Source organism: Arachis stenosperma, chromosome 8 (genome assembly GCF_014773155.1).
Source record: "Arachis stenosperma cultivar V10309 chromosome 8, arast.V10309.gnm1.PFL2, whole genome shotgun sequence".
Taxonomy (NCBI): Eukaryota; Viridiplantae; Streptophyta; class Magnoliopsida; order Fabales; family Fabaceae; genus Arachis; species Arachis stenosperma.
The window spans coordinates 10,804,424-10,831,670 of record NC_080384.1 but is presented as its reverse complement, the minus strand read 5'-3'; the positions used below and the strand labels follow the sequence as shown (position 1 = coordinate 10,831,670).

The 27,247-nt window shown below is 34.1% G+C and overlaps 3 protein-coding genes across 3 annotated transcripts; 1 reads left to right on the top strand and 2 right to left on the bottom strand.

The window, feature by feature from the left end:
* Positions 1 to 896: 896 nt before the first annotated feature.
* Positions 897 to 6,571, bottom strand: LOC130945363 (uncharacterized). The gene is made up of 4 exons (XM_057874091.1): positions 6,299 to 6,571; positions 5,693 to 5,783; positions 5,541 to 5,605; positions 897 to 1,772 (listed from the first exon to the last, which is right to left on the bottom strand). The coding sequence occupies exons 1-4, from the start codon at positions 6,569 to 6,571 to the stop codon at positions 897 to 899; spliced, it is 1,305 nt and encodes a 434-aa protein (XP_057730074.1).
* An 8,169-nt stretch (positions 6,572 to 14,740) lies between these two features.
* LOC130945362 (endoglucanase 25-like) lies at positions 14,741 to 17,306 on the top strand. Its single transcript, XM_057874090.1, has 6 exons — positions 14,741 to 15,044; positions 15,145 to 15,449; positions 15,705 to 16,181; positions 16,260 to 16,389; positions 16,476 to 16,648; positions 16,794 to 17,306. Exons 1-6 carry the CDS (start codon positions 14,741 to 14,743, stop codon positions 17,130 to 17,132), a joined length of 1,728 nt encoding a protein of 575 aa, XP_057730073.1. The 3' UTR covers positions 17,133 to 17,306.
* Positions 17,307 to 17,935: 629 nt separating this feature from the next.
* LOC130946657 (glycolipid transfer protein 3-like) lies at positions 17,936 to 19,732 on the bottom strand. Its single transcript, XM_057875485.1, has 6 exons — positions 19,336 to 19,732; positions 19,168 to 19,223; positions 18,936 to 19,066; positions 18,671 to 18,806; positions 18,381 to 18,524; positions 17,936 to 18,287 (listed from the first exon to the last, which is right to left on the bottom strand). The coding sequence occupies exons 1-6, from the start codon at positions 19,529 to 19,531 to the stop codon at positions 18,252 to 18,254; spliced, it is 699 nt and encodes a 232-aa protein (XP_057731468.1). The 5' UTR covers positions 19,532 to 19,732; the 3' UTR covers positions 17,936 to 18,251.
* Positions 19,733 to 27,247: the final 7,515 nt, after the last annotated feature.

The window sequence follows — 27,247 nt, the reverse complement described above, 5'->3', positions numbered from 1 at the left end:
TCAAGCTTGAGGCAACTATGTTATTCAACATATAAAAATTTTGAAATGTTGAATGCTTAATTTATGAGCAGAATTGGATGATAATCAAAACTCATTTGTTATCAATAATTTGATTTTCTGCTCAAACTATGATCAACCAAAAAATCTTTTGAAAATAAATTGATGTTTAAAATATTTTCCATTTAAATCAGAGCAACATACTTATAGTAAAAAAATATTTTTAATCACAGCATGATCACAGCAATTTTCAACATTTATTTTCATACCCAATGCTTAAAGAAATTGCCAAAAATAAAATATTCAGCAAACATGTTTACCAATATGAGTCAGAATATTCCTATTCCACTAGTAGCAAGCATATTCATCAAGATAAAACTATCACAAGAATACATGTTAACAACCAATTAATAACCAGGCAGCCATAATATCAAAACAAATGCATCACAAATATAATCAACCAAGCATTATTACTATTAGTATGCAATATCAAGCATTAGGTGTATCCTTTTAACAAGGGTGATCATGAACTCTCAAAAGAGAATTTCATCCCCTGTTTTCCAGTTTCAATTTCCATATTTTTCAGTTTCAATTTTCAACATTTATTCTCCCCCTTTTGTCATCAAAGGGGCACCTACAAAAAAAATTTTGACATAGAAAACAGAGTATGCAAAATGTAACCCAAAAGTATCCATAAAGTATCACAGAGTTATAGTACTAACAGTATCCAACCCAATAAAACAGAATATCAAATTGAGCCTCAGTATGCCAATATCAAAATAAAAAAAGGAAAACAGTAATTAATCATTAGAGAAATTAAAATCATATTCCTCAACTCCTTCTTCACTGGCAACACCCAACTCGTCCTCAAGATTTTCTAGCATCATCCTCCTTGTAACTCATCCTCCCTTAATGACTGAAACCTTATTCTCAACAGCTTCATTTGTTAAATCAACTTCAAAATACTCAAAAATGCTGGTGAGAAACATGCCATATGGAAGACTAGCCTTTTTGGTATCCTTTACAGATTTCCACATATGCCTTATCATAAGGTATGCAAAGGAAATTTGAGAAGAAGTAACAAGAGCAAGAAAGTCAGAAATTGTTACCCGGTGGCGTGAACTACTTTGTGGTATAAGAACATGAGATATGAGTTTGTAAAGAAGAATTGTCTTATCTGGACCAAGTTCCTTGAGAGTTGGATTCGTACCATCCATTCTAGAGAGACTTTCGCAGGTTTGATTTAAAGCCATCTGGTAAGTGATCCCAATCTGTAAATCCCATTTCTTGGACATGTATACCCTTGGTCCCTTTTCTTTGTAGCCTAGAGCCATCCCAAGGGTTGCAATATCAAGGATTATGTGAACTCCCTTCACATAGGAGTGAATGATGCCATCCATTAGTCGCATGTTGGCATAGAATTCACAGACCAAACCGGGATAAACCGGTTTTTGAATGTGAAGCAGTGGTGTCCATTGAAGGTTGTCAAACAGAGAAGAGACATGGATTCCTTTGTTGGTGAGTGAGTTAAGATCGATGAGGTAAGTAGCGCAGAGATGACGTTTTCTCATATCTTCTTTGTGGAATTCATAGGATACACAAGAGTTGAACCTAGATGGATCATAGTGAGAATGTGATTTTTGGAGCTTTTTCTTGAAATCCCATGTCTCCAGGTTTGCTGACTCCTTGGTATTATTCAAGGCAAACCCTTTAGACTTCTGAGCACTGCTTCCGGGTGTGATTTTTTTTGGTGTGGTGAGTGCAACGGTGATGAACTGGTGGAAGTGAGTGATTCTTCTTCTATTTCAATGCTTGGCTCTTTGTTCTTCCCACTTTTTCTTGAACTTTTCTGAGCAATCACCTTAGTGTGCATGGTTTTGGTCTGTTTGGTTGGAAGTGAGAGAGAAGATGAAGAAGTGGAGTGGATATGTAAGTTGAAGAGAAGGCCGAAGGTTGATGTGAGTGGAGGGAGGTTAGAGAGACATTAAATGCTGATTGGAAAGAGGTAGTGGAGGAAGTTAATGACCATCAAGGGGGCACGGTTATTAACCAAGGTGGTTTCCATTTATTTGAAAAAGTGGTTTCCTTGAATCAAGGGATTAGTTGAAAGGAAAGATTTGATTTGACACTATGCTTCTTTCAACAAGATTTGATAAGACCACAAAGAGATTGTGATTTTCAAAAAATGAGGAACTAACAAAACGGTCATGGTGGGGTCAAAGATATTTGGTATGGCCCACGAAAATTAAATTCTGCGCAGCCTCTCCCTTGATCACATTCCTTCCAACACTTTTATTTTTATCTTGTCCATTCCTACGAGACAACTGAAAAGAATCAAAATTTCACAAATTATCAACAGAAACAAGATCAATCATTCTCAAACTTTTTCTTAGTGAACAGAATCTGTCTTCACAGAGGGGTTTTGTAAAAATGTCAGCAAGTTGGTCTTCAGATTTCATAAATTGAATATCAATAGTACCCTTTTCCACATGTTCTCTAATAAAATGATATTTGATCTCAATGTGTTTTGTTCTTGAGTGGAAAATAGGGTTTTTTTGAAATATTTATAGCACTCATGTTATCGCAAAATAATGGTATACTATTAATCTTTAATTTGTAATATTCTAACTACGTTTTTAACCAAATTAATTGTGAGCAACATGCAGATGCAGAAATATATTCAGCTTCAGCTGTGGATAGAGCTACGGTTGCTTGTTTTTTTGCTTGACCACATGTTAAGTGAACTTCCAAGGAAGCAACACATGCCGGATGTACTTCGTCTATCCACTCTATCTCCTGCATAATCTGTATCACAAAACCCTACTGCACAAAAATTATCAGATTTTAGATACCATAAGCCATAATCACTAGTTCTCTTAATGTATCTAATGATGCATTTAACGGCTGTAAGATGAGATTCTTTTGGGTGAGATTGAAATCTTGAACATATACCCACACTTTGAACAATATCCAGTCTAGAGGAGGTAAGATACATTAGTGAACCAATCATTCCTCTATACCGTATTTCATCCACATCTTTGCCATCATCATCCTTTTCAAGTTTAGTGTTTGGATGCATTGGTGTTCCCATTGGTTTAGAGTTTTCTAGGCCATACTTTTTGATAAGTTCTTTTGCATACTTTTCTTAGTGAATAAAGGTACCACTAGGAGTTTGTTTAATTTGGAGGCCAAGAAAGAAAGTAAGCTCTCCTATTAAACTCATATTAAACTCACTAGTCATGAGTTTTTCAAACTCTTCACACAAGGACTCATTGGCCGATCCAAACACAATGTCATCCACATAAACTTGAACTAGGAGAATATCATCATTAGATGCTTTAATGAATAAAGTTGTGTCCGTGGCACCCTTTGAAATTGATTTTCTAATAGGAAAGCATTAAGCCTTTCATACTAAGCCCTTGGAGCTTGCCTAAGGCCATAAAGAGCCTTTGAAAGTTTGAAAACATGATTTGGAAAATCCTTATGTTCAAAACTGGGGGGTTGAGCCACATACACTTCTCTATCAATAAAGCCATTAAGGAAAGCACATTTAACATCCATTTGAAACATTTTAAAATCCTTATGGGCAGCATAGGCAAGAAGCAACCTAATTGCTTCCGTTCTAGCTACCGGAGCAAAAGATTCATCAAAATATATACCCTCTTCTTAATTGTAACCTTGGGCCACTAATCTAGCCTTGTTACGAACAACTTGTTCATCCTCATCAAGTTTATTTTTAAACACCCACTTAGTACCCGTAACTTTCTTACCATCCGGATGAGGTACTAGTGTCCAAACCTCATTCTTGTCAAATTGAGCAAGCTCCTCTTGCATGGCTTTCACCCATGATGGATCTTCAAGAGCTTGTTTGACATTATTGGGCTCCAATTGTGACAAGAGTGCAAAATTGCTTGGTTCAGATTGCCTTTTGGTTGAGGATCTTGTGGTCACACCTTGATAAGGATCTCCAATGATAAAGTCATGAGGGTAACCCCTCATAGACTTCCATTCTCTAGGCTTCCTTTGTGGTGTTGAGCTTTGATGAACTTCTGTGGGTCTCACTGTTTCAGTTTCTCTTGCTGGCTCAGGAGACAGAATGGAAGTGTCTCCTCCATTTTGACAAGACAAAACTGGACTGGCAGATTCTTCATTTTGAGTAGACTTGGGATTTTCTTTGCTTGTTCCAGCTTCTTCACAATCTGAATTATTATTTATCACAGTACTGAGAATTAAATTAAAATCATAAAAAGTAACATGTATGGATTCCTCTATAGTTCTATGATATTTGATGTAAATTCTATAGGCTTTGCTAGTAGTGGAGTATCCAACAAGCATGCCCTCATATGATTTTGGATCAAATTTGCCAAGATTTTCTTTGCTATTAAGCACAAAACACTTGCATCCAAAAACATGAAAATACTTAAGATTTGGAGGGGTTCCTTTCCATAGCTCATAAGGAGTTTTCTTTAACCCTTTTCTAATAATGGTCCTATTCAAAATATAACATGCTGTATTTACAGCTTCAGCCCATAGAAATTTTGGAACCTCATTCTCACATAACATAGCCCTAGTCATTTCTTGAAGGCTTCTATTCCTTCTTTCAACAACCCTATTTTGTTGAGGTGTTCTAGGGCATGAAACATTATGAGTAATTCCAAAGTCATCATAGAATTTTTCAAAGTCTTGGTTTTCAAATTCTTTTCCGTGATCACTTCTCAAGTGGGCCACTTTTAGATCTTTTTTATTTTCAATTTTCTTGCAAAGGGTTGAGAAAGCATGAAAGGCATCATTTTTATGAGCAAGAAAAAGTACCCAACCAAATCTAGAGTAATCATCTACCACTACCAAACCATAGTGTTTACCTCCTAGACTTTGAGTTCTTGTTGGACCAAAAAGATCAATGTGTAACATCTCTAATGGCCTTTTGGTTGAAATTTCATCTTTTGGTTTAAAAGAGGATTTAACTTGTTTGCCTAGTTAACAAGCATCACAAGTAAGATCCTTATCAAATTTGATTTTAGGAATTCCTCTAACCAGATTTTTCTTTACTAGCTTAGAAATTTGGTACATGCTAGCATGACCCAACTTTCTATGCCATAGCCATTTTTCAGATTCAAGAGAAGTAAAACATGTTACATTTTGTTCTTTCAAGTCCTCAAGAGTTAAACCATACACATTGTTGCATCTTTTAGCTTCAAAAAGAATATCCCCAGTTTTTTCACAAACAACCAAACACACAAACTTTCTAAAAATAACTTCAAATCCTAAATCATACAATTGGCTTGCACTAAGTAAATTATGTTTCAAACCATTTACAAGAAGAACATCATTTATACAAGATGAACATCATTTATACAAGATGAATAGCTTTTACCAACTTTTCCAACGGCCACTATATTTTCTTTACCATCATCACCGAAAGTGACAAGTTCTCCATCATATTCATCAAGCTTTATGAAGAAGGTTGTCTTTCCGGTCATGTGCCTAGAGCATCCGCTATCCATATACCACATATTTTTCTTCCATTTGGATGCTAGGCATACCTGATCTATGTGATCTGCCATGAGACATGGTTGTGACTTGGTCTCGGATTCCTCATCATCATCATCTGAGTCATTTTCCAAATCTTCCCATGAAGCCATCAGTCCCTTCTTCTTTCCTCTTTTTAGTTTCTTCTCCTTCTTTAACTTGGGACAATCAGATTTGAAGTGCCTCATTTCCTTGCAGTTGTAATAAGTTACTTTGCTAAGGTCTTTCTTCATTTGCCTTTGAACTTCACCATTTTTCTGAATTTTTTGGCAAACAACACAAATTCATTTTCAGAGGAGTTATCACGGGATTCATCATCCAGAGGGTTAGTTACAGAAGAAAAGGCAATTTCTTTCTTTTTTGAATCTTTTTTCAAATAAGTGTTTTCAAAAGCAAGAATATTTCCTCTCAAATAATCACATGTCATGGAATCAAGGCTACTGCTCTCAGAAATGATTAAAGCTTTTATTTCCCACTCTTTAGTGAGACATCTCAACACTCTTCTCACAAGCACAGAATCAGAATGTATTATTCGCATAGCATCCAAGCCAACGATGATGGTGTTGAACCGTTCGAACAGTTCGTCAATAGATTCTCCTTCCTTCATTGCAAACATTTCATACTCTCTGTTTAACATGTCTATCCGAGTCTTCTTCACAATAGTGGTTCCTTCATGAGTGATTTGCAATTTGTCCCAGATTTCCTTTGCCGTTGTGCATCGTGATACCCGTCGGTATTCCTCAAAGCTGATAGCACAATTGAGTAGATTTACAGCCTTGGTATTTAGCTCCACCTTCTTTCTATCTTCCTCGGTCCAGCTTGCTTCTGGTTTAAGAGTAACTACTCCTTCAGCATTTGTGTTAGTTGGAAACTGAGAACCCTCTAGGATGATCTTCCAAAGCCTGTAGTCTACTGCTTGCACAAAGATTTTCATTCTCTCCTTCCAATAGGTATAGTTTTTTCCATTGAAAAGAGGCAGTCTGTTGCTTGACTGTCCTTCTGTAAGGTTGTAGGACACCAAATTTGAGCCACTGCTTTCTGCCATATGGATCTTTTCTCCAAGCTGCAAAGCTTGATCTCTTTGAGACGAAGCTCTGATACCAATTGATGGTTTTCAGTGGCTAAGAGAAGGGGGGTTGAATCTTAGCCTCCTTTTTTGCTTGATTACACTTGCTGGTCTTTGAGGATACTTTTTAATTTTGTCTCGTTCCTAGCCACGAGACTTTTATTTTTGTCTCGTCACTTGGCACGAGATATTTTCAGTTTTAGCTCATGTGCAGTAGAAATAGAAATAGGGTAGAAGAGAGAGAAAATTACACCCGGATATATCCTGATTCAGCTGCTAAGTGCAGTGCAGCCTACATCCAGTCTCCATCACAAAAATGATGGAATTTCACTATAATCTTCTTGATTACAGATTGTAAAGTGCTAACCCAACTTACAAGGGGATTCCCACAAAATCATAAAATACAACACAGATGTACAAAGGAACTCTAAGGACATCTATGGCTTTTTCTTTTAATTTTGCACTCTCTGCCTTTTTCCGCTCTATGGATTTTTTTATACAAAGCTCACTGTTTGTCTTTTTCCATGAGACTCAAGACATGACAAAATTAAACAGAAAATTACAAAGGAGAAGAAAATCTGTTAGCTCAGGTAGCTCTGAGAATTCTGTGCCTTGCACTCTCACTCTTCTTCCTTACTCCTTGCTTCAACTTGTGGCTGTTCTCTCTTTTTATAGAAGAGGGAAGCCTCCACCTTTGAAGCAAAAAACTAAGCCAACTTCTTCTTCTCCAAGAATAAAACTGGTTCGGCTAGAGAGAGAGAGAAGAGATAACCCATGCAAAAACCAACATGCAATTACCTCTAGTCCTTCCTTGGTCATCACTCTTCATCAATCCGAGCGCTCCATCCTTGGCTTGCTCTCCAAGATGAATTTCTAGCCCTTGATGCTTCATGATGATGATAGCTTCATCTGCTCTAATCTCTGCCTCTTCTATTACGTAGCCACCCTAGCTACCTTCTGTGGTGGTTGAGCAGAATCAGAGACAATCCATCCCTCCAAGAATCTTCACCTTGCTGGCCGAATCTTCTTCAACCATTTTTGGTATGAAGAAGCCAAGATCTCATCACAAAATCTTACCACAAGTAATGAGAATCTTAGCCACAGCATACTTTTCTTTTTCTTTTTCATGCCATCATTTTGATGGTCTTGTAGCGTGCTTCTTTTTCTCTTCGTTGGCTATGCTTAGCTTCCATGGTTTCTCTGTGTTATGATCGAGGGTTAGAAGCAGAGAGAGAAGAAGAAAAGATATGAACATTAACTAAAAGATTTAGACAAAATAAATTAAATGTCCACTTCCCTTTTGTTTCTTGGTAGTGTGCCTTTCATTAAGGCCATCAATCAAATCAATGAAACTTTCTCTCTCATAGTTCCAATGCATTTATTAACTTCATACTAATAAAATTTGAATTCCATCACATGGTGAAGTGTGAGATCCGTTGAAGGCATAAAGCAATAACAACCTTTGCTTTTCTAATTAATTATTTTCGGATCATGCATTGGGGTGTATAGCAAAAAATGATTAACTTGGGCTTGTAACAATAATGGATCAATTTGGCCCAAGTAACATAATAATCAATTCAGCCATACTCATCATATATTCTTGCATCAATGCTGATGGATTTAACCAATTAGGCTTAAGTAAAAATTTCTGGCCCAAATATCATAACCATGTTTTCAGCCACCATAATCACAATATCTTAATACCAAAGCTGAATATTTTTTATATAATTGGGCTTGCACCAGAATTCTTTTATTTTCGACCCAAACATACCTGCATAGCAAAAATTAAATTATTAACATATGTGTTACAACAAGGATAAGGATGGATGCTCATTAATGGTGGATCTGATTTTCTATGGTGAAAGAAACAAATTCTCATGACAGCATAATTAATATGGTTTGAAAGGTTGAATTCATTTGCCTATAAAAGCATGGACGAGGCAAATAGATTACACACACAGCAATATAATAATATTCTCTTTCTTTCTCTTACTATAAACAAATGCAATTTTCTCTCTTCTTACTTTTAATACTTCTTTCTATCTTTATATATATATTTATGCAATTCTCTCTCTCTCTTTACTTTTTATACTATTTTCTATCTTTATATATATATACACATTACAATATATAATATTATTATATATATACAAATCATTATTGAGCTAATTATTTTAATGCTAGAGTCTTATATTAATACATTTTTATTTTATATTTAATATATCTTTTATTTCACAAAGCGTTATCAGCACGAGACTCTGATCAAATTTTTAGGAAGACTCAGGTAACAAATTTTCATTATGTCGAAGCTCTCTCATCTTGAATTCAATGCTCTTGATATAGCTGGAAACAATTATTTATCATGGATACTAGATGCTGAAATCCATCTTGATTCATTGGATCTTGGAGATACCATTAAGGCTAAAAATAATGCATCCCAGAAGGATAAAGCTAAAGCCATGATTTTTCTTCGTCGTCATCTTGACGAAGGATTGAAAAATGAATATCTTACATTAAAAGATCCTGTAGATCTTTGGAAAGACCTTGAAGAAAGGTATAATCATCAGAAAATGGTGATACTTCCTCAAGCCCGATATGAATGGACGCATTTGCGTTTACAAGATTTTAAATCTATAAATGAATATAATTCTGCAATGTTTCGAATTGCCTCATGAATGAAATTGTGTGGGAAAAAAATAACTGATCATGATATGTTGGAGAAAACTTTCTCAACCTTCCATGTCTCGAATGTGCTCCTGCAGCAGCAATATCGAGAGAAAGGGTTTAAAAAATATTCTGAGTTAATTTCTTGCCTTCTTGTTGCTGAACGCAACAATGAGTTGTTATTGAAAAATCATGAAGCGCACCCAGCTGCCGCTGCCCCATTTTCTGAAGTAAATGTGGCAAATTACCCCAGAAGAGGTAAATGGCAAGGTTTTAATAATAAGAAAAATTGTGGAAGGAAAAAGGATTATGTTCAAAAGAGAGGATCTCACCAGAAGTGGGATAAAGAAAGGAATATCGGGCACAATAAATCAACAGGGGATAAGTGTTTCCGTTGTAGTGGAAAGGGCCATTGGTCACGTACCTGTCGTACCCCAAGGCACCTAGTCGATCTTTACCAGACATCTTTGAAAAAGGACCACAAAGGAAAGGAAACAAATTTTGTTTCAAATGATGCTGAGAACTCCACCACTCATTATGATGTATCTGATTTCTTTGAGGATCCTGAAGAAAATATTGGTTATTTGATCAATGATGGAATAGTTTAATATGTGGGATTGTGAAGTGTCTATGTAAATAAATAATGTAAAGAACTTATTGTTAAGTTTTATTTTCTATGTATTTAAGTTTCAAATGTGATGTACATAAATAATGAAATATTAATGTTTATGAATTTTGAAATTATTAAATATGTCAAATTTTAAAATAAAATTTTAGTATATGACATTATTTTATGTACAGTGTTTCTTAGAAAAATAATTCTGATCAAGTATTCAATTTAACTGTGTATACTACTCATTTTATTATTATTTATTTTTTAAGAGAATGGCAATGATATGTAATGAAGATGTATGCCTTGCGAATAGTGCAAGTTCGCACACTATTCTCAAAAGTGATATATATTTTACCCATCTTGTGCCAAAAGAGGAATATGTTAATACTATTATTGGCTCAGGCAATGTGATAGAAGACTCCGGAAGAGCTATAATTTTGTTTCCTGGAGGAACAAAATTTATAATAAATAATGCACTATTATCTACCAAGTCTCTGAGGAACTTGTTGAGTTTCAAAGATATTCGCCGAAATGGATATCATGTTGAGACGATGAATGAGGAAAATCATGAGTATTTATGTATCACAATTCATGATTCAAATAAGAAAGTTATATTAGAAAAATTACCCTTACTTTCATCTGGGTTTTATTATACCAAGATTAGTGCAATTGAATCACATGCCATTGTAAACCAGAAGTTTACTAACTCAAATGAGTTCATAACTTGGCACGACCGATTGGATCATCCGGGAACAACCATGATGAGAAGAATTATTGAAAACTCTCATGGACATTCACTAAAGAACCAGAAGATTCTTAAAACTAGTGAATTTTGTTGTGCTGCATGTTCTCAGGGAAAGTTAATTTTAAGGCCATCACCAGTAAAGATTGGATTTGAGTCCCCTGAATTCCTAGAAAGGATTCAAGGTGATATATGTGGACCTATTCATCCACCATGTGGATCTTTTAGATACTTTATGGTCCTAATAGACGCATTTTCGAGATAGTCACATGTGTGCTTATTATCTTCTCACAACCTGACGTTTGCGAGATTACTGGCTCAAATTATTCGATTAAAAGCACAATTTCCAGAAAATCCAATCAAAGCAATTCGTCTTGATAATGCTGGTGAATTTACTTCCCAAGCCTTTGATGCTTATTGTATGGCTAATGGAATAAGTGATGAACATCCAGTAGCTTATGTTCACACACAAAATGGGTTAGTAGAATCACTTATTAAACGCCTCCAATTAATTGCTAGACCCTTACTTATGAGAACAAATCTCCCAACCTCAGTTTGGGGGCATGCTATTTTACATGCCGCAGCACTTATTCGTTTGAGGCCAACGAGTTACCATCAGTTCTCTCCTATGCAACTAGCTTTTGGCCAGCAGCCAAATGTTTTCCATTTGAGAATATTTGGGTGTGCGATATATGTTCCCATTGCACCACCTAATCGCACCAAAATGGGACCCCAAAGAAAATTGGGAATATATGTTGGATATGATTCTCCCTCTATAGTGAGGTATCTTGAGATACAAACTGGAGATGTATTTAAAGCCCGGTTTGTGGATTGTCATTTTGATGAATCAAAATTTCCAACATTAAGGGGAGAGAATAAGCTTCCTGAAAAGAAACTTAACTGGAATGCATCATCGTTGATGCATTTAGATCCTCGATCAGGACAATGTGAACTGGAAGTTCAAAAGATTATACATTTGCAAAGAATAGCAAATGAATTGCCTGATGCATTTTTCGATACAAAGAGGATAACCAAATCTTATATACCAGCAAAAAATGTTCCAATTCGAATTGATGTCCCAGTAGGACAAGTAGCCACTGAAGCAAATTCACGCCAGAAGCGTGGCAGGCCTGTCGGTTCCAAAGATAAAAATCCTCGAAAGAGAAAAGAGGTAAATAATATTCCTGTTGAAAAAGACATAGTAGAGACACCTGCAGTTGTCCAAAATTCTGATATAATGCCAGAAGACGTTCAGGTACCTGAAAATTTTGAAAATGACGAGATCTCAATAAATTATGTCTTTACAGGAGAGAAATGGGACCGAAATAAGACAATTGTCAATGAAATATTTGCATATAATGTGGCATTAAATATCATGTATGAAAGTAAGGATCTTGAGCCAAGATCAGTCGAAGAATGTCGACAAAGGAATGATTGGCCAAAATGGAAAGAAGCCATGAAGGCTGAATTAGACTCACTTGCAAAACGTGAAGTCTTTGGACCTGTAGTCCGTACACCTGAAGATGTAAAACCTGTTGGATATAAGTGGGTATTTGTGAGAAAACAAAATGAAAAAAATGAAGTTGTGCACTATAAAGCCCGACTTGTGGCACAAGGTTTTTCACAAAGGCTCGGTATAGATTATGAAGAAACGTATTCCCTTGTAGTGGATGCGATAACATTGCGTTATTTGGTCAGTTTAGCTGCATATCATAAACTGCATATGCATTTAATGGATGTGGTAACAGCCTATTTATATGGCTCATTAGATCGGGATATCTATATGAAAGTCCCTGAAGGACTAAAGATATCTAAACCATCCAATGAATATTCGCAAGGGTTATACTCAGTTAAATTGCAAAGATCTTTATATGGTCTAAAGCAATCTGGACAAATGTGATATAATCGTCTTACTGAGTATCTGGCCAAAAAACGGATTCAAGAATGATGATATCTGCCCATGTGTTTCATAAAGAAAACTACATCTGGGTTCATTATAATTGCTGTGTACGTTGATGATTTAAATATCATTGGGACTCCTGAAGAGATTCCAACAATTATAAAAACTCTAAAAGAAGAGTTTGAGATGAAAGATCTTGGAAAGACTAAGTTTTGTCTCGGCCTGCAGATCGAGCAGATAAAAAGTGGGATCTTTATTCATCAAACAACATACACAGAAAAGATCTTGAAAAGATTTTATATGGATAAGTCACATCCATTAAGTACTCCAATGATCGTAAGATCTTTGGATGTGGAAAAGGATCAATTCCGCCCTAAAGAAGAGAATGAAGATATCCTTGGTCCTGAAGTACCATATCTTAGTGCCATTGGAGCGCTAATGTATCTTGCTAATAATACGCGACCTGACATATCATTCACGGTGAATTTACTAGCAAGATATAGTTCCTCTCCAACCAGAAGACATTGGAGTGGAATCAAGCAAATCTTTCGATATCTTCATGGAACGGTTGATATGGAATTGTTTTATCCCTATGGATCCAAGTCACAATTAGTTGGCTATGCAGATGATGGATACTTGTCTGATCCACATAAAGGGAGATCTCAAACAGGATATCTGTTCACATATGGTGGTACAGCTATATCATGGAGGTCCACGAAACAGACGATAGCAGCAACCTCCTCTAATCATGCTGAAATACTGGTGATTCATGAAGCTAGTTGTGAGTGTTTTTGGCTGAGGAGTTTGATTCAATATATTCTGTCATCATGTGGACTGATTGATCATAAGATAGCTCCAACTGTCCTGTTTGAAGATAATACAGCATGCATTGCTCAACTTAAAGGTGGATACATCAAAGGTGATAGAACAAAGCATATTTCTCCCAAATTCTTCTTCACTCATGATCTTCAAAATCAAGGGACAATTGATATCCAACAGATCCGTTCAAGTGACAATCTGGTAGATTTATTTACAAAGTCACTCCCAAAATCCTCTTTTGAGAGATTGGTACATGAGATTGGGATGCGCCGATTTCGAGACATTAAATGATGTCGGTATGAGGGGGAGACTGTACTCTTTTTTCCTTGGTCAGGTTTTTTTCCCATTGGGTTTTTCTTGACAAGGTTTTTAATGAGGCAGTCCCCGTCACAAAGGATATTGTACTCTTTTTCCTTCACTAAAGTTTTTTTTTCCACTGAGTTTTTCTTTAGTAAGGTTTTAATGAGGCATATTCCTAAATAAGCATCCAAGGGGGAGTGTTACAACAAGGATAAGGATGGATGCTCATTGATGGTGGATCTGATTTTCTATGGTGAAAGAAACAAATTCTCATGACAGCACAATTAATATGGTTTGAAAGGTTGAATTCATTTGCCTATAAAAGTATGGACGAGGCAAATAGATTACACACACAGCAATATAATAATATTCTCTTTCTTTCTCTTACTATAAACAAATGCAATTTTCTCTCTTCTTACTTTTAATACTTCTTTCTATCTTTATATATATGTATGCAATTCTCTCTCTCTTTACTTTTTATACTATTTTCTATCTTTATATATATATACACATTACAATATATAATATTATTATATATATATAAATCATTATTGAGCTAATTATTTTAATGCTAGAGTTTTATATTAATACATCTTTATTTTATATTTAATATATCTTTTATTTCACAACAATATGTGAATTAATATTTTTGCTATTTATCAAAGTAATAATATTTAGTCATCACAAATATTAGCTTAGAGTTTCCAAACTCATCGTAACGAAACCTTCCTCCTTTGTTACCAAACCATGCATGCGTTATGTGTAGTATAATGATTAATGAAGTACAAGATGGGAACTTCCATATAAAAATTACTGTAGTTAGTAACCAATACTCAATGGATAGTCACAAGAAAAATGTGAAATGGATTTCATACTAAAAGTAGAAACCAAAATCATCTCAGAGGACTATACAAATATTTTTTCGTTAGTTAGAAATTCAGGGTAGAACAAATTTTATATTAGATTAAGCCTAACAAAATTCTCCTCTTTTTGGACGGCAAACTTAGAACAAAGACAAACCTATGCTTTGGAATATCAACCCATATTACGAATTATGAATATCAATCAATACCATATACTATGTAAATCCATCTTCAATTTCAACCAAGTATGGCAACTTTTGAGTTAGAGAAGCTGCCTCTTACATATACTCATTCACTTTCAGATTCTTCCTCTGCCTATCAACCTTTCCCTTCTCATTCTCACTACCAAAAATATTATCACTACAATCTTGTTATCACTGATAAGGACCAATTCCGTAATTTCCTTCTTGTTTCATTAACAATCATTCTTGCCATCATAGCATTGGTTCTAATCTTGCACTTTTTACCCCATAAGAACAAGCATCAAGGAACTTCAATCAATTTCAAACTCGCAATTAACCATGCTCTAACTTTTTATGATGCACAAAAATGTACTAGTACTATACTATACTACACTACACTACTTCTCTTTGTGTAACATATTTTCTTCAGATCATTATGTTTTTAATTTTTAACTTTTTGTCTTTGAAGCTGGACACTATCCGAAGAACAGCCCAGTGAAATTTCGAGGCGATTCAGGATTAGGCGATGGAAAATCAGCAGATACTGATCTTGTTGGTGGATTCTATGACTCTGGCAATAACATTAAATTTACTTTCACCACAGCTTATACTACAACCTTGTTGAGTTGGAGTGTGATGGAATATCATAGTAAATATGCTGATCTTGGTGAGCTTCAACATGTTAGGGACATAATCAGATGGGGAAGTGACTATCTCCTAAAGGTGTTCATTCTCCCAACTTCATCTAAATCTAACCTTACAATATACTCGCAGGTAAACTTATATTAAATTTGTATCATTGTTTCTTGAAGTTAATTTTGATATACTATCAGTATAAAACAGTTTCATACTTGGATCCAATTACGTAACACCACATAAGCAAAAATAACTACTTTTTACATTAATCACATGAATTGTTATCTAAAAGAACGAATATGATTGGAAACTTGTGAACCAAAATTGTGAATTGCTGATTTTACATAACCAAAAACTTAATTTACTTTTTTTTTCCACCTTCTATTTGATTAGGTTGGAAATACCATTAGTGATAAGGGAGAGCCAAAAAATGATATAAGCTGCTGGCAAAGACCTGAAGACATGGATTATGCAAGACCAGTTTCAATTTGTGACAGTTCTGCTTCAGATTTAGGAGGTGAAATTGTTGCAGCATTATCTGCATCATCTATGGTATTAAAAAATGACACAGAATACTCAATGAAACTAGTCAAAGCAGCAGAAACTCTACACAAGTTAGTCACAAGTGAAGATCCAAAGAAGCAAGGAACTTACACAATGGTTGATGCATGTGGAAAACAAGCAAGAGATTTCTACAAATCATCAAGTTACAAAGATGAATTGGCATGGGGAGGAACATGGTTGTTTCTTGCTACTGGAAACTTAACTTACCTTGATTATGCTACTGAGACTTTTAAATCTGCCAAGAACAATGAATCAGATTTTGATAATGGAACCTTTGATTGGAACAACAAGCTCAATGCGCTCGCGGTAATCTAAAATTAACTGATGTAGGACTAAACTACTTACACTTGAAATTCTAATGTACTGATCTTGGATTCTTGGCAGGTTTTGCTAACAAGAATTCGATACTTTCGTGATCCCGGAGGATTGTATGAACATGCTTTGAGGCTCTCATCAAACTCAACACACTCCCTCATGTGCTCTTTGCTGTTCAATGATTTTAGCAGGACACCTGGTAAATTCTAAAGCTGCTCTATCAATAGATTTTCATGTGTGTAATTAGTGTTCATTATCTATTTATATGATTCATGATAATTGTAGGTGGATTGATTATCATGAAAGATGATAATGGGCCATTACTAGAGTATGCTGCAACAGCATCATTCCTCAGTAAATTATATAGTGATTATCTTCATCATCTCAAGTTCTCTGGTGCAAAATGCAAGAGTAATGTGTTTTCGGTGGCTATGCTTCGCGAATTTGCTAGTTCTCAGGCAAATTCCTATTAAATGATCATAGAAAAAAGAGTACAAATATTCTAATTATGTTTTTCATGCAACACTTTCCATTGAAAATAGCCTAATTCTAAAAAAAAAAACTATACTATAATGTTGATTCCTTGTGTTACTTGCTCCTCAGGTTAACTACATATTGGGACAGAATCCTTTGAAGATGAGTTACTTAGTGGGATATGGTGACAAATTTCCAGTGCATGTTCATCACAGAAGTGCATCAATTCCATGGGATGATAAGAAGCATTATAGTTGTGATGGTGGCAAGAAATGGCTCAACTCGAAGGATCCGAATCTGCAAGTTCTTGTTGGAGCCATGGTGGGAGGGCCAGACATGCATGATGGTTTCATAGATCAAAGGAACAATTCAAGGTTCACTGAGCCAAACATAGCAAGCAATGCTGGTTTAGTTGCAGCACTTATTGCACTTTCTGATAACTCATGTGGCTTGAAGGATTCATTTTGAACTTCTCTGTTTGCTATACTATGTTTGATCAAATTGGTTTCATTTTTACATCAATCTTTTGATCTTAGTGTAAATTTCACGTCCAATTTTGTGAGAAGAACAGAGCAAAAGATTTTATAAATAAGATATTTTCACCAATGGAGAGCTTTTTATGTTTTATAGTAAGTAAACACTTAAATTGGTCTTCAAGAAATTTTAGATTAGAGATTTTGCTCTTCAACAAATTTTTATTCTCTAAAAGTCTTGCTTTGCTCCCCCAACAAATTTTTATTCTCTAGAAGTCTTCGATACTTACTTCCGTCATATATATAGTTCTCTGTCATTTTAAAAAGGAGTAATTTATCTTATAATGATATTTTTTGTGGGTCTAATTATCTTACAATAAGATTTGTAAGGGACTTAATTTGTCAAACATGCATATTAAACTGTAACTTAATCCTTTCCATGTATATTAAGGCTATATTTGCTTATTATCTCAGAACAATAAAAATGCAGACACAGACATACATGAACGCAAACATAGATATACATGAATACATGTAGTCTGTTTGGTTGTTATAACACTAGAAGATATATACACATTTATCATCAAAAGCCAATTTTACCCCCAATAAGGAAGAAGTTGTTGGTGATCAAGGTGATGAGAGTAGAAAGTAGAATTTTAAAAATTTTGAAAGGATAAAATAGTATAAAAAACTATGTCTCATGTCTAATATCTGTGTCAACTTTCTAGCAAGATACTAAATACATGTATTTTGTACGTGAGTGTGTCTTTCTAAAAATTTATGTCTAAGATGGACATAGACAGCAACCAAACACAGCCTTAAATAAGACAATTCACTCTTCTCTTGTGTGTACAAATTTTGACACGTATCATTTAAACTAATCAAGTTTGCCCCTTTTGGACGTAGCATAGCCTTAAATTGGATCCACCAAGCAAATAGATTGGGATTCAAACTCAACTAACAAAACTTTGATGTATAATTTGTTAAAAATTTCTATGCTAATCAGCCTTTTGCAAACTTGCAACTACAGAGTTGTTTGGATACGAATTTCACTGTACAAGCCATTTACATGATAAAGATAAACTATACATGGATTCTTGATTCTTATTTGACTTCAGGTTGACTTCAGCCTGTCCAAGTTATACACTTTCTGCAAAAATAAATATTCGTAAGCACCTAACACTAAAATTGGTATCACTATGATATGAACAATATGTTATGAAGAATGAAAATTGAGGCTTACTAGAATACAATGGACATCTTCAAGAAAAGGAACAAGCAAAGAAACCAACATCTGCATTTTCTCCTTTAGGGCCTCACAAGTTTCATCTTTTTCTCTAAGGAGATTCATGAAAGTTTTGCGATCTGGGACTAGTTTTATAGCCACCTGCAAATAAATAGTGTCATTTCTATCAAGTTTAGCCACCATGCTAAACTATGCAAGTGCAAGCTTTTATATGATTGAAGGGTAGCCTGTGGAATCCAACTAGAATCATAAAAGAAAAAGTTTGATTGAACAATGGAAATTATTACTCTAAAAGCAGCTGAGGAAATCCATCCATGCCATGGAGTCAAAGTTGCAGCATAAGATTCTTCAACTACTTGTTCCATACTCTTGTTAGGATCTTTTGCAAGTGACTGTAACAGAGCCATGGCAAAATCAAGGGATCTGCAGAGTGCCACCTCTCTAAGTAAAACTTACGCAACTTAAAATATCGAAAGCAAGTAAACTAATTGACCCTTTTTCTTTTCCTGAACAATCTTATGAGCTGATTATGCAAATTTTGTAGTTGCTAACCTTGTGAGCCAAACAAGGGCTTTACTACAACTACACCTCTTCCTTGCAGTGCCTTTACTAGCTTCTAATTTCAACATCTCAACCAAATTTGAATTCAATGATGGGTTTGATTCATACATCAATTCCAATCTCTGCAGTGAAAAAGAACTTAAAACAGTTTAGATAGTGCCAAAAGTTACCATACAGTAACAGATTTTCCCTCCTTTCAAGGTTAAGCATTGACTATTTTTACCTTAATATTCTGGTGAATGTCTTGTCTCAAGACAGCCATGGTTGGCCCTATCTTATCTACAAGAGCATAAAAAAAAAAAAGAAGCAAAAGGACAATGTGTGTGTTAGTTGCTACATCACATTCCTACTATTCATGTTTTTGAGAAAACAAAGAGAGTGATAAACCAACCAAGAACTTGTAGAACCAAGTGACATATAGATAGAAAAGGCTTTGTGGGGATTTGTTCTATAGCAGAAGCACCATCTTCATGATGTTCATGATTCCCTCCAACTGCAGAAGGTTTAACAACAACCATCATAGATAACTCTTCAATGGCAGAGCTTATCTCTGAACTCTTCTTCTCCATATCCCTTTTCCTCTTCATCTCTCACCTATGCTATGTTCCTTCCTTGTCCCTCTTCCTCTTCTCTCGTATATATATAAAACTAAGCTTGGACTTTTATCAAATACTTTATATGCATATGGAAATAGATAGATAGAAAGAGAGATGAATAGCAATGAAGCTTCCTATATTTTGATCACAAGTTGCTGGAAATAGAAGAACTAAACTAATCTTGCTGTGCCATCAATTATTAAATTGTTGTTCTACACATCTAGTTACATCATTGTTCTTTTAATTTCTACGGTAATAAAACTCTTGGGCTATCAATTTTTTTTAATCTCCAATGAACTATTTGATTGTGACATTATATTTGACCTTGGGTTTATCATCTAACCTTATGTTAAAGAAAACAATAAAACGTTATCTGAATAAATCAAGTCCATGTAGGTCCCATACTTGAAATAGACAAGGGCTTTACAATCTAACCGTCTGTGATGAACTACCATGTGCTGCTTGGATATTATACATGCTTGATCTTGCTATTTGTGTTAAGTAATTAGCTTCATTATTGGGCCTTGGGAGCAGTACTATGATATACTTTAATCATTGGGTCTGCTAGTACTTTGGGAGCCTAAGATATTCCATGATCTTTTGAGTTTAAATAAATTAAATTAATGGCTCAGATCAACAATTGCATTGATTGTTATTGTTCTGAATTGCAACTATTACAGAATAGTGTTTAGGTATTATGTGCGTTATGTTAATGTTATAAGTGTAAAAAGTGTATGAAATTAGTCTCACTAAAAAAAACAAAAAAATTGAATTATAAGATGAGATTTATTAATTTAGGTATTTTAAGATATTAAATTAAATATGATATTTTTTTATTTTATATTTTTTATTTTCTTCACAAAATAATAATAAAAACACAAATCACACCCTCAGTCCTAAACTTTATATTTTTTCTCTAGAAAATTTTTTTAGTGAAATAAATTTATGTCTTTAGAACACATGATGCAATCGATAATGTATAAGAGCACTTTCAACTTATGAATCCTCAAAATTCTATTTTCCTTTTTTCTAATACAATATAGTCCGAACCGTTAGAGAGGAGAGAAATAATGTCCCTGCTCATGCTTTCATGCTTCGAGGAGAAGGAGTTCCTCTTTAGAGGAACTTGTGGTGTCCAATAATAACTTACTATATGACAAGTTATTTTTAAAATAAATAATTATATTAAATTATAATTAATTAAATAATTATATTAAATACACAAATCACACGCTCAACCCTAAACTTTATATATTTTTCTCTAAAAAACCTTTTTAGTGAATTAAATTTATGTCTTTAAAACACATGATGGTACAATCGATGATGCATAAGAGCACTTTCAACCCATAAATTCCCAAGGTTCCATTTCCCTTTTTTCCGACACAATGGAGTCCGAACCGTTAGAGAAGAGAGAAATGGCGTCCCTGCTCATATTTCAAGGAGAAGGAGTTTCTCTTTAGAGGGATTTGTAGTGTCTAATAATAACTTATTATGTGGTAAGTTATCTTTAAAATAAATAATTATGTTAAATTATAATTAATTAAATAATTAAATTATAATTAATTAATTAATTATTTAAATAAGTATATTAAATCATTATTGAATATTATGTACATTGTTATATTAAATTATAATTAATTAAATTTATTTACATAACAAAAATTTAACTTTTACACATTATAAAATAATTTTTGGTTGAGTTATTTATTTTTATTTATAAAATTTAAAAATGCTAACCACATTATAAAACTAGCCGTTGCAAAATCAGTTATTGAAAACTAGTCATTATTATGTTACTGTTATTATTAATAAATTGATATTTTATTACTCTATATATATTATTTAGATACACTTCTATTCTCACACTTTCTTCTACTCTTCTTCATCTTCTTTTAAGTTTATGAAAATATTATTTTTTGTTTGAAAAAATAGATCCAAACCAACTCAACTCTTTTTTTAATTACATACAAATTATACTATTAATGATAATAATTATACTATGAGATACTATTTAGCAGATGATATTTTTCCTGAATGAATTATATTTGTCAAATCAATCTGAAAGCCATAAGGAGAGAAACACAAGTTATTTACACAATACTAAAAAGGACAAAGAAAAAGCTTGCAAACATAATAAGAGCTTGTATTATATTGCATAATATAATTGTTGAGGAAGAAAAAGGCGTTTATGCGGGAAATTTTGCTCAAGACTTAGAATATGACGATGTCGAAAACGGCTTATCACAACCCTCAGCTGGGAGAAGAAGATTTGCACCATACCATCAATTTCTCCAAAGAAATGCCAAACTTCAAAATAAGCAGCAACATAAACAGTTGAAAGAGGACTTGATTGAACACATATGACAATTTCACAATACTTGTCGTCAACTATAGAATTTAACTGTGTTTTTCTTTTTTTCTTTTTTTCTTTCAATGGTAGGATATGGTTTTCATTAATGAAAACAGATGGTCCGAAATGGACTACAAGCAAGAGTAAAAAATGGATAGATCCACCAAAATTCTAATACATATCTTGTTGTAAGAAAAAAGAAAAGGGAAAGTGAGGCTTTCATATTCTTCAACATTCTTCCATAGCCCTCCGAGCTGCTGCCAAGACCTCAGATGGGGGATTTAACGGCCTTCAAAGATGAAAATATTTCGGGTTTTCTAAATTTGCCAAGTAATATTTGCTGCAAATTCTCTTCTTTCTTTAGTTGCTTCATTTCTTCTTAACTCATTTTTCAGTCTCATCCACCATTTTCAGGTTTCTTCTTATTGGTCTAGTGTGGGCAAATTTGCTGCTTGCCAAACATCCTTCAATTATGTGCACTCCCAAAAGCAATGAAAGGTTGATTCCTCAACTTGGTTACACCGCCGGCAAATTGGGTTCACTAATTGAATTTGGGATTGAATCTTCTAAAGAACAGGTAGTCCCTCATGCATAATCTTCCAAAGGCAATTCTTAAATTTTGGATGACAATTTATTTTTCACAAATTAGACCATAATGCTTTGTGTTGGCACTGTTCCGGTAGGTATTCTAAAGGTGGGTGAAAAAATTGGAAGCTTATCCTATATGCCGACTTTACTGTGAAACTACCTCCTTTTTCTTTCATCCAGGTAACTCTATCTTTGGTTTCATGTATCTGTGTGTTAAGGATTGTTGTAGCAATTTCTGGGCTGAAGATTGATTGAATTAGTGGTTGATTCCATGACCTGTTAGGTATGATTAGGTCTGAGACTCTCTCTGGTCTTTCTTCTGTATGTTGTGAGAGATTAGGAGTGATGGCTACATAGTCTCTGACCCATGAATCCTCCCTAATTTGAAAAGATAGATCTCTGTCTACTTTCCAGAGAATTCTTTTCTCTAAGATTTTCCTTCCTTCCATTATACTACGCCAACCCCAAGAGGGATTTGTACTTGTTTCTGCTCTTAGGAAACCAGAATTTTGATAATACTTACTCTGGTAAACTTTACTAATAAGAGAGTTTGGCCTGGTGAGTAGACGTCATCTTTGCTTTGCTAGCATTGCCAAATTAAAGGCTTTAAGGTCTTTGAAGTTGAGTCTTCCTTGATTCTTTGGTCTGCAAGTAATTCTCCAGTCAATCCAGTGCATTCTCCATTCAGACTCCTTTTGGCCCCACCAAAATTGTAGAATGGTTCTTTGAATTTCTTCAAGGAGAGTTTCTGGTAATTTAAAATAACTTGGAGTGTAAATAAGAATCACCGTGGCCACAGACTTAATTAACACTTCTCTGTCACTAGTAGATAAAAGAGTTCGTTTTCAATGACTCAATTTCTGAATCACCCTATCCTAAATGAAGTTGAAAGTAGCCTTCTTGAATCTCTGAATCATTGCTGGGAGGCCTAGATATTTGTTCTGATTTCCAATGTGTGGTACCAAAAGAATTTGAGCTAGTTGGTCACGGATGTGAATTGGGGTATTTTTGCTGAAAAAGACAGATGACTTATCACGATAAACCTTTTGCCCACTTATTTTCTCATAAACCTGTAAAATTCGAAGCAATTTTTGACATTTTTTCTCACTTGCTTTGCTGAAAAGTATTGAATCATCTGCGAAAAATAAATGGTTGATTCTAGGACACCTCTGATTGAGTCTCAACCCAGATATTTTCAGCCTTTGTTCTCCTCTATGGAGCAGATGGGAGAGTCCCTCTGCGCAAAACAGGAATAGATAGGGGGATATAGGGTCACCTTGTCGTAACCCTCTACATGGCTTGAAAAAACCATAAGGTTGACCTTTCACAATAACAGAATAGGAAACTGTTGTCATAAGTTCCTTTATCCAAACCATCCATTTTTCACAAAATCCCAATTTTTGCATTATATTCCACACAAAGCTCCATTCAACCCGATCATAGGCCTTGCTCATATCTAACTTCAATGCTGTATCATAATCTCCATAATTCTTATTTTTCAGAAAATGCATATATTCATGAGCAATCAATATGTTATCACTAATCAACCTGCCTTTGATGAAAGCACTATGAGAATCACTTATAATTCTGTTAATCACGATTTGTAGCCTATGGGCCAGAATTTCAGAAATTATTTTGTAAAAAATAGTGCTTAAGCTTATAGGGCGGATGTGCTTCATAGATTTAGTATTCAGTACTTTTGGAATAAGACAGATATGTGTGTGATTGAAGACTTTAAGAATTTTACCTCCGAAAAAGAAACTTTTTACTGCCTGAACCACGTCACCTTTGATATTCTCCAAAAAAAGTGAAAAAATATGGCTGTAAAACCATCCTCCCCCGGAGAGAAAAAGAGGTTGATGAAATAAACTGTTGTTTTTATTTTTGCTTCAGTAACTAGACGAATCAGGGACCTGTTTGTGGTTACATTTATCTTGTTTGGTATACCTTGCAACTCGACTTCCGGATTTTTAGGTTGGCTAGTAGCAAAGAGATCTTCAAAGTACTTTTGCGCTATTGCTGCCATACCCTCCGGATCATTAGCAACTCCACCCTCTTTATCCTCTAACTCCACTAACTTATTTTTTCTATTCCTGGCTTAAAATTTAGAATGAAAAAATTTAGTGTTTTTGTCTCCCCAATTAAGCCACTGCACTCTCGATTTTTCTCTCCAATACCGTTCCTCTTGCTCCAATGCCTCCTCTAGTTTCACTTCCCATATTCGAATACTACTTTCATTCGCCTCGAAACCTTTATTGGATTCTTGAACAATCTGGTCCTTAAGGTGCTGAATATTGGTTTGTGAGTTAGAGGAAGAGGTTCTTTGCCATTCAACAATCTTATGCCTGCAATGTTTTAATTTCCCGACCAGCTTGTACATTGGTGAGCCTTGAATGTCTACCTTCTAAGACCTTTTGATCAGATTAATAACCTTTTCATTTTCACACCAGCGTTCCTGAAACCTGAAACGGCGCTTCCCCCTCCTTTCCTCCATCCCCGAATTGAGAAGTAACAGTCTATGATCAGAACCTGTGTCCTCTAGATGCTTCACAACAGCCACTGAAAATTCAATTCGCCAGCTATTCGTAATTAAGACTTTGTCCATCCTTTCTCTAATAAAGTTTCTTTTGAATTGTCTATTGCTCCATGTGAATTTATCACCTTCATATCCCATGTTTACTAACCATCTGGAATTTATAAAATCATTAAACTGCTGGATAGACGTTGCAGTCTTGATTCCGCCACCTTCTTTTTCATGATTGAAACGGATTGCATTATAATCACCCATCACTATAATACTCTCACCCCATCTCTCGAGAACTTCAAGAACTTTATTAAATTGTCCCGCCCTTATACCTTTTTCAGTGTGCAAGTAGACACCTATCACCTCCCATTTCATTTTGCCTTGTCTATTCTCCATTTTGAAGTAAATATAGAAGGAATCGTGTTCCACAATCTGCATTATAATCTCTTCTTTCCACGCAATTACTAATCCTCCTGCCATACCGATTGGGTCAACTGTAAACATAGAATTGAAACCACACCTCCGCAACGCACCTTCCACAGTCGAGGAGTTATTCTTTGTTTCACATAGGAATAAAACATCGGGGGAATGAGTTTTCTTAATCCCTTTTATGTTGTGAACTGTCAGGGATTTCCCCAAACCCTGACAGTTTTACATCATCATTTTCATCCCTCCTTTTGTGGGTGTTGGTCTTCCTTGTCAATTGCTTTAAATTCTATTTCCTAGCTCCCTGTTGTCCCCCTTCACCCTCTTTCGCACCAAATGTGAACAAATTTTTTTGTGTAGTATAACCTGAATTATTGTTGTTGCATTTCGGTGCTACAGTTTCTTTCCTCCAATATCTCCTTTCTTCCTTGTGTCTCTCCCTTACTTCCTTCTTGTGCTAGCAGTTTGGGATTGCTTTGTACTTCATTCTCTTATTTTCTGCATTGTGAGTTTTTTTCTTGGACAAAAAAACGGACAAAATTTTTTATTAGGTTTACCGGAGTTGGTTTCTTTTGTTTTTTCTCTCCCTCCTTCACTATATTGGGGCAGTTTGAATTTTTATTTTTTTTATATTAAGTAATTTTATAAATTAATTTAATTTTGAATTATATATTGTATATTATTGTTATATATGATTTTTTTAATATTAATATTTTTTAATAATAAATTATTTTTAAATTTATAAATTTAAATAATATTATTATAAAAAATAGTAACTATATTAATTTTAATTATTTTAATTAATTAATTAAGTGTTACCATAATATAGAAATTAAAATTAATTTTTCTTAATAAAAAAAGATACTTTGAATTTTTATTTATTATTTATAACGCAAAAATTAATAAAGAGTTACTTTTTATAATATATGACGAAAAATATTATTAAAAAAGTGACCGAAAAAGAAGAAAAAACACTTTAAGAGAGCTTAATAGACCATAGAAATTATATGCGGAATAATGCTTTCATATTGATTAATTTTTGGTAGATTTCAAATCATCTGGGTGAGCTACTTGTTCATTTGAGGATAAGCATCTCCATTTCTAATATAAATTTCATACTTACATCAGTGTTCTATTTAAATACAAGTGTACCTCAGCCCCTCAGGTTAATTATCTTCACAAGTTAGCATTATTAGATGTTAATTGAAAATTGATGACCTATAACTAGTTTTAAAATACAAAGAAATATAAGTTATTGGCTTGTGTATTTTGACATCATCACCAGCTTTGAATTTCACTTATGCGGTGCTAATATTGATTGATGCAATTGACTGAACATATATTATATTATCTTAAAATTTTAAAATATTATTATTAAATATGTTTTAGTATCAAAAAGAGAAAATCTATTAGAGTATATTATTTTATTTATTTATTAAAGTTGAAAGTAAATTAGTGGAAGGAAGTTGTGCGTGTTATCATATTTTTATGGAGTCTCTAGTCTAGCTAGGGTATCTTGACTATCTTCTAGTCAATGTAAATCACAAGTATCTTATATTAGAAAATAGAAACAATTTTACTTGTACTAAAAGGTTAAAGCATTCACATTATTTTAGCCAAAGTAATTACTTAAAATAAAAAATTCATATGTTTTGGATTACATATAAAGGAAATTTTTTTGGTAAAAGGTAAAATTTAATGAAAAATGAAGTTTATAACTGAAATTCTAAAAGAGTGTATATTGTGTATGCTGTTTTTATTTTTATTTTTTTTATTACAAAGTGAACAATCTGAATTTTTTATTTGTCATAAAATTACT

Excerpts from the sequence above, each read along its gene's own strand:
- LOC130945363 (XM_057874091.1), bottom strand. The coding sequence starts at position 6,571 with ATGGCAGAAAGCAGTGGCTCAAATTTGGTGTCCTACAACCTTACAGAA. Across the intron at positions 5,784-6,298 it reads TGGAGCTAAATACCAAGGCT|AAAAATGGTGAAGTTCAAAG; the intron begins GTAAATCTACTC and ends CAAAAAATTCAG. Across the intron at positions 1,773-5,540 it reads TGGCAGATCACATAGATCAG|TTCATCACCGTTGCACTCAC; the intron begins GTATGCCTAGCA and ends CACTTCCACCAG.
- LOC130945362 (XM_057874090.1), top strand. The coding sequence starts at position 14,741 with ATGGCAACTTTTGAGTTAGAGAAGCTGCCTCTTACATATACTCATTCA. Across the intron at positions 15,450-15,704 it reads ACCTTACAATATACTCGCAG|GTTGGAAATACCATTAGTGA; the intron begins GTAAACTTATAT and ends CTATTTGATTAG. Across the intron at positions 16,182-16,259 it reads ACAAGCTCAATGCGCTCGCG|GTTTTGCTAACAAGAATTCG; the intron begins GTAATCTAAAAT and ends GATTCTTGGCAG.
- LOC130946657 (XM_057875485.1), bottom strand. The coding sequence starts at position 19,531 with ATGAAGAGGAAAAGGGATATGGAGAAGAAGAGTTCAGAGATAAGCTCT. Across the intron at positions 18,525-18,670 it reads TTTCCTCAGCTGCTTTTAGA|GTGGCTATAAAACTAGTCCC; the intron begins GTAATAATTTCC and ends ATTTATTTGCAG. Across the intron at positions 18,288-18,380 it reads AAGATGTCCATTGTATTCTA|AAAGTGTATAACTTGGACAG; the intron begins GTAAGCCTCAAT and ends TTATTTTTGCAG.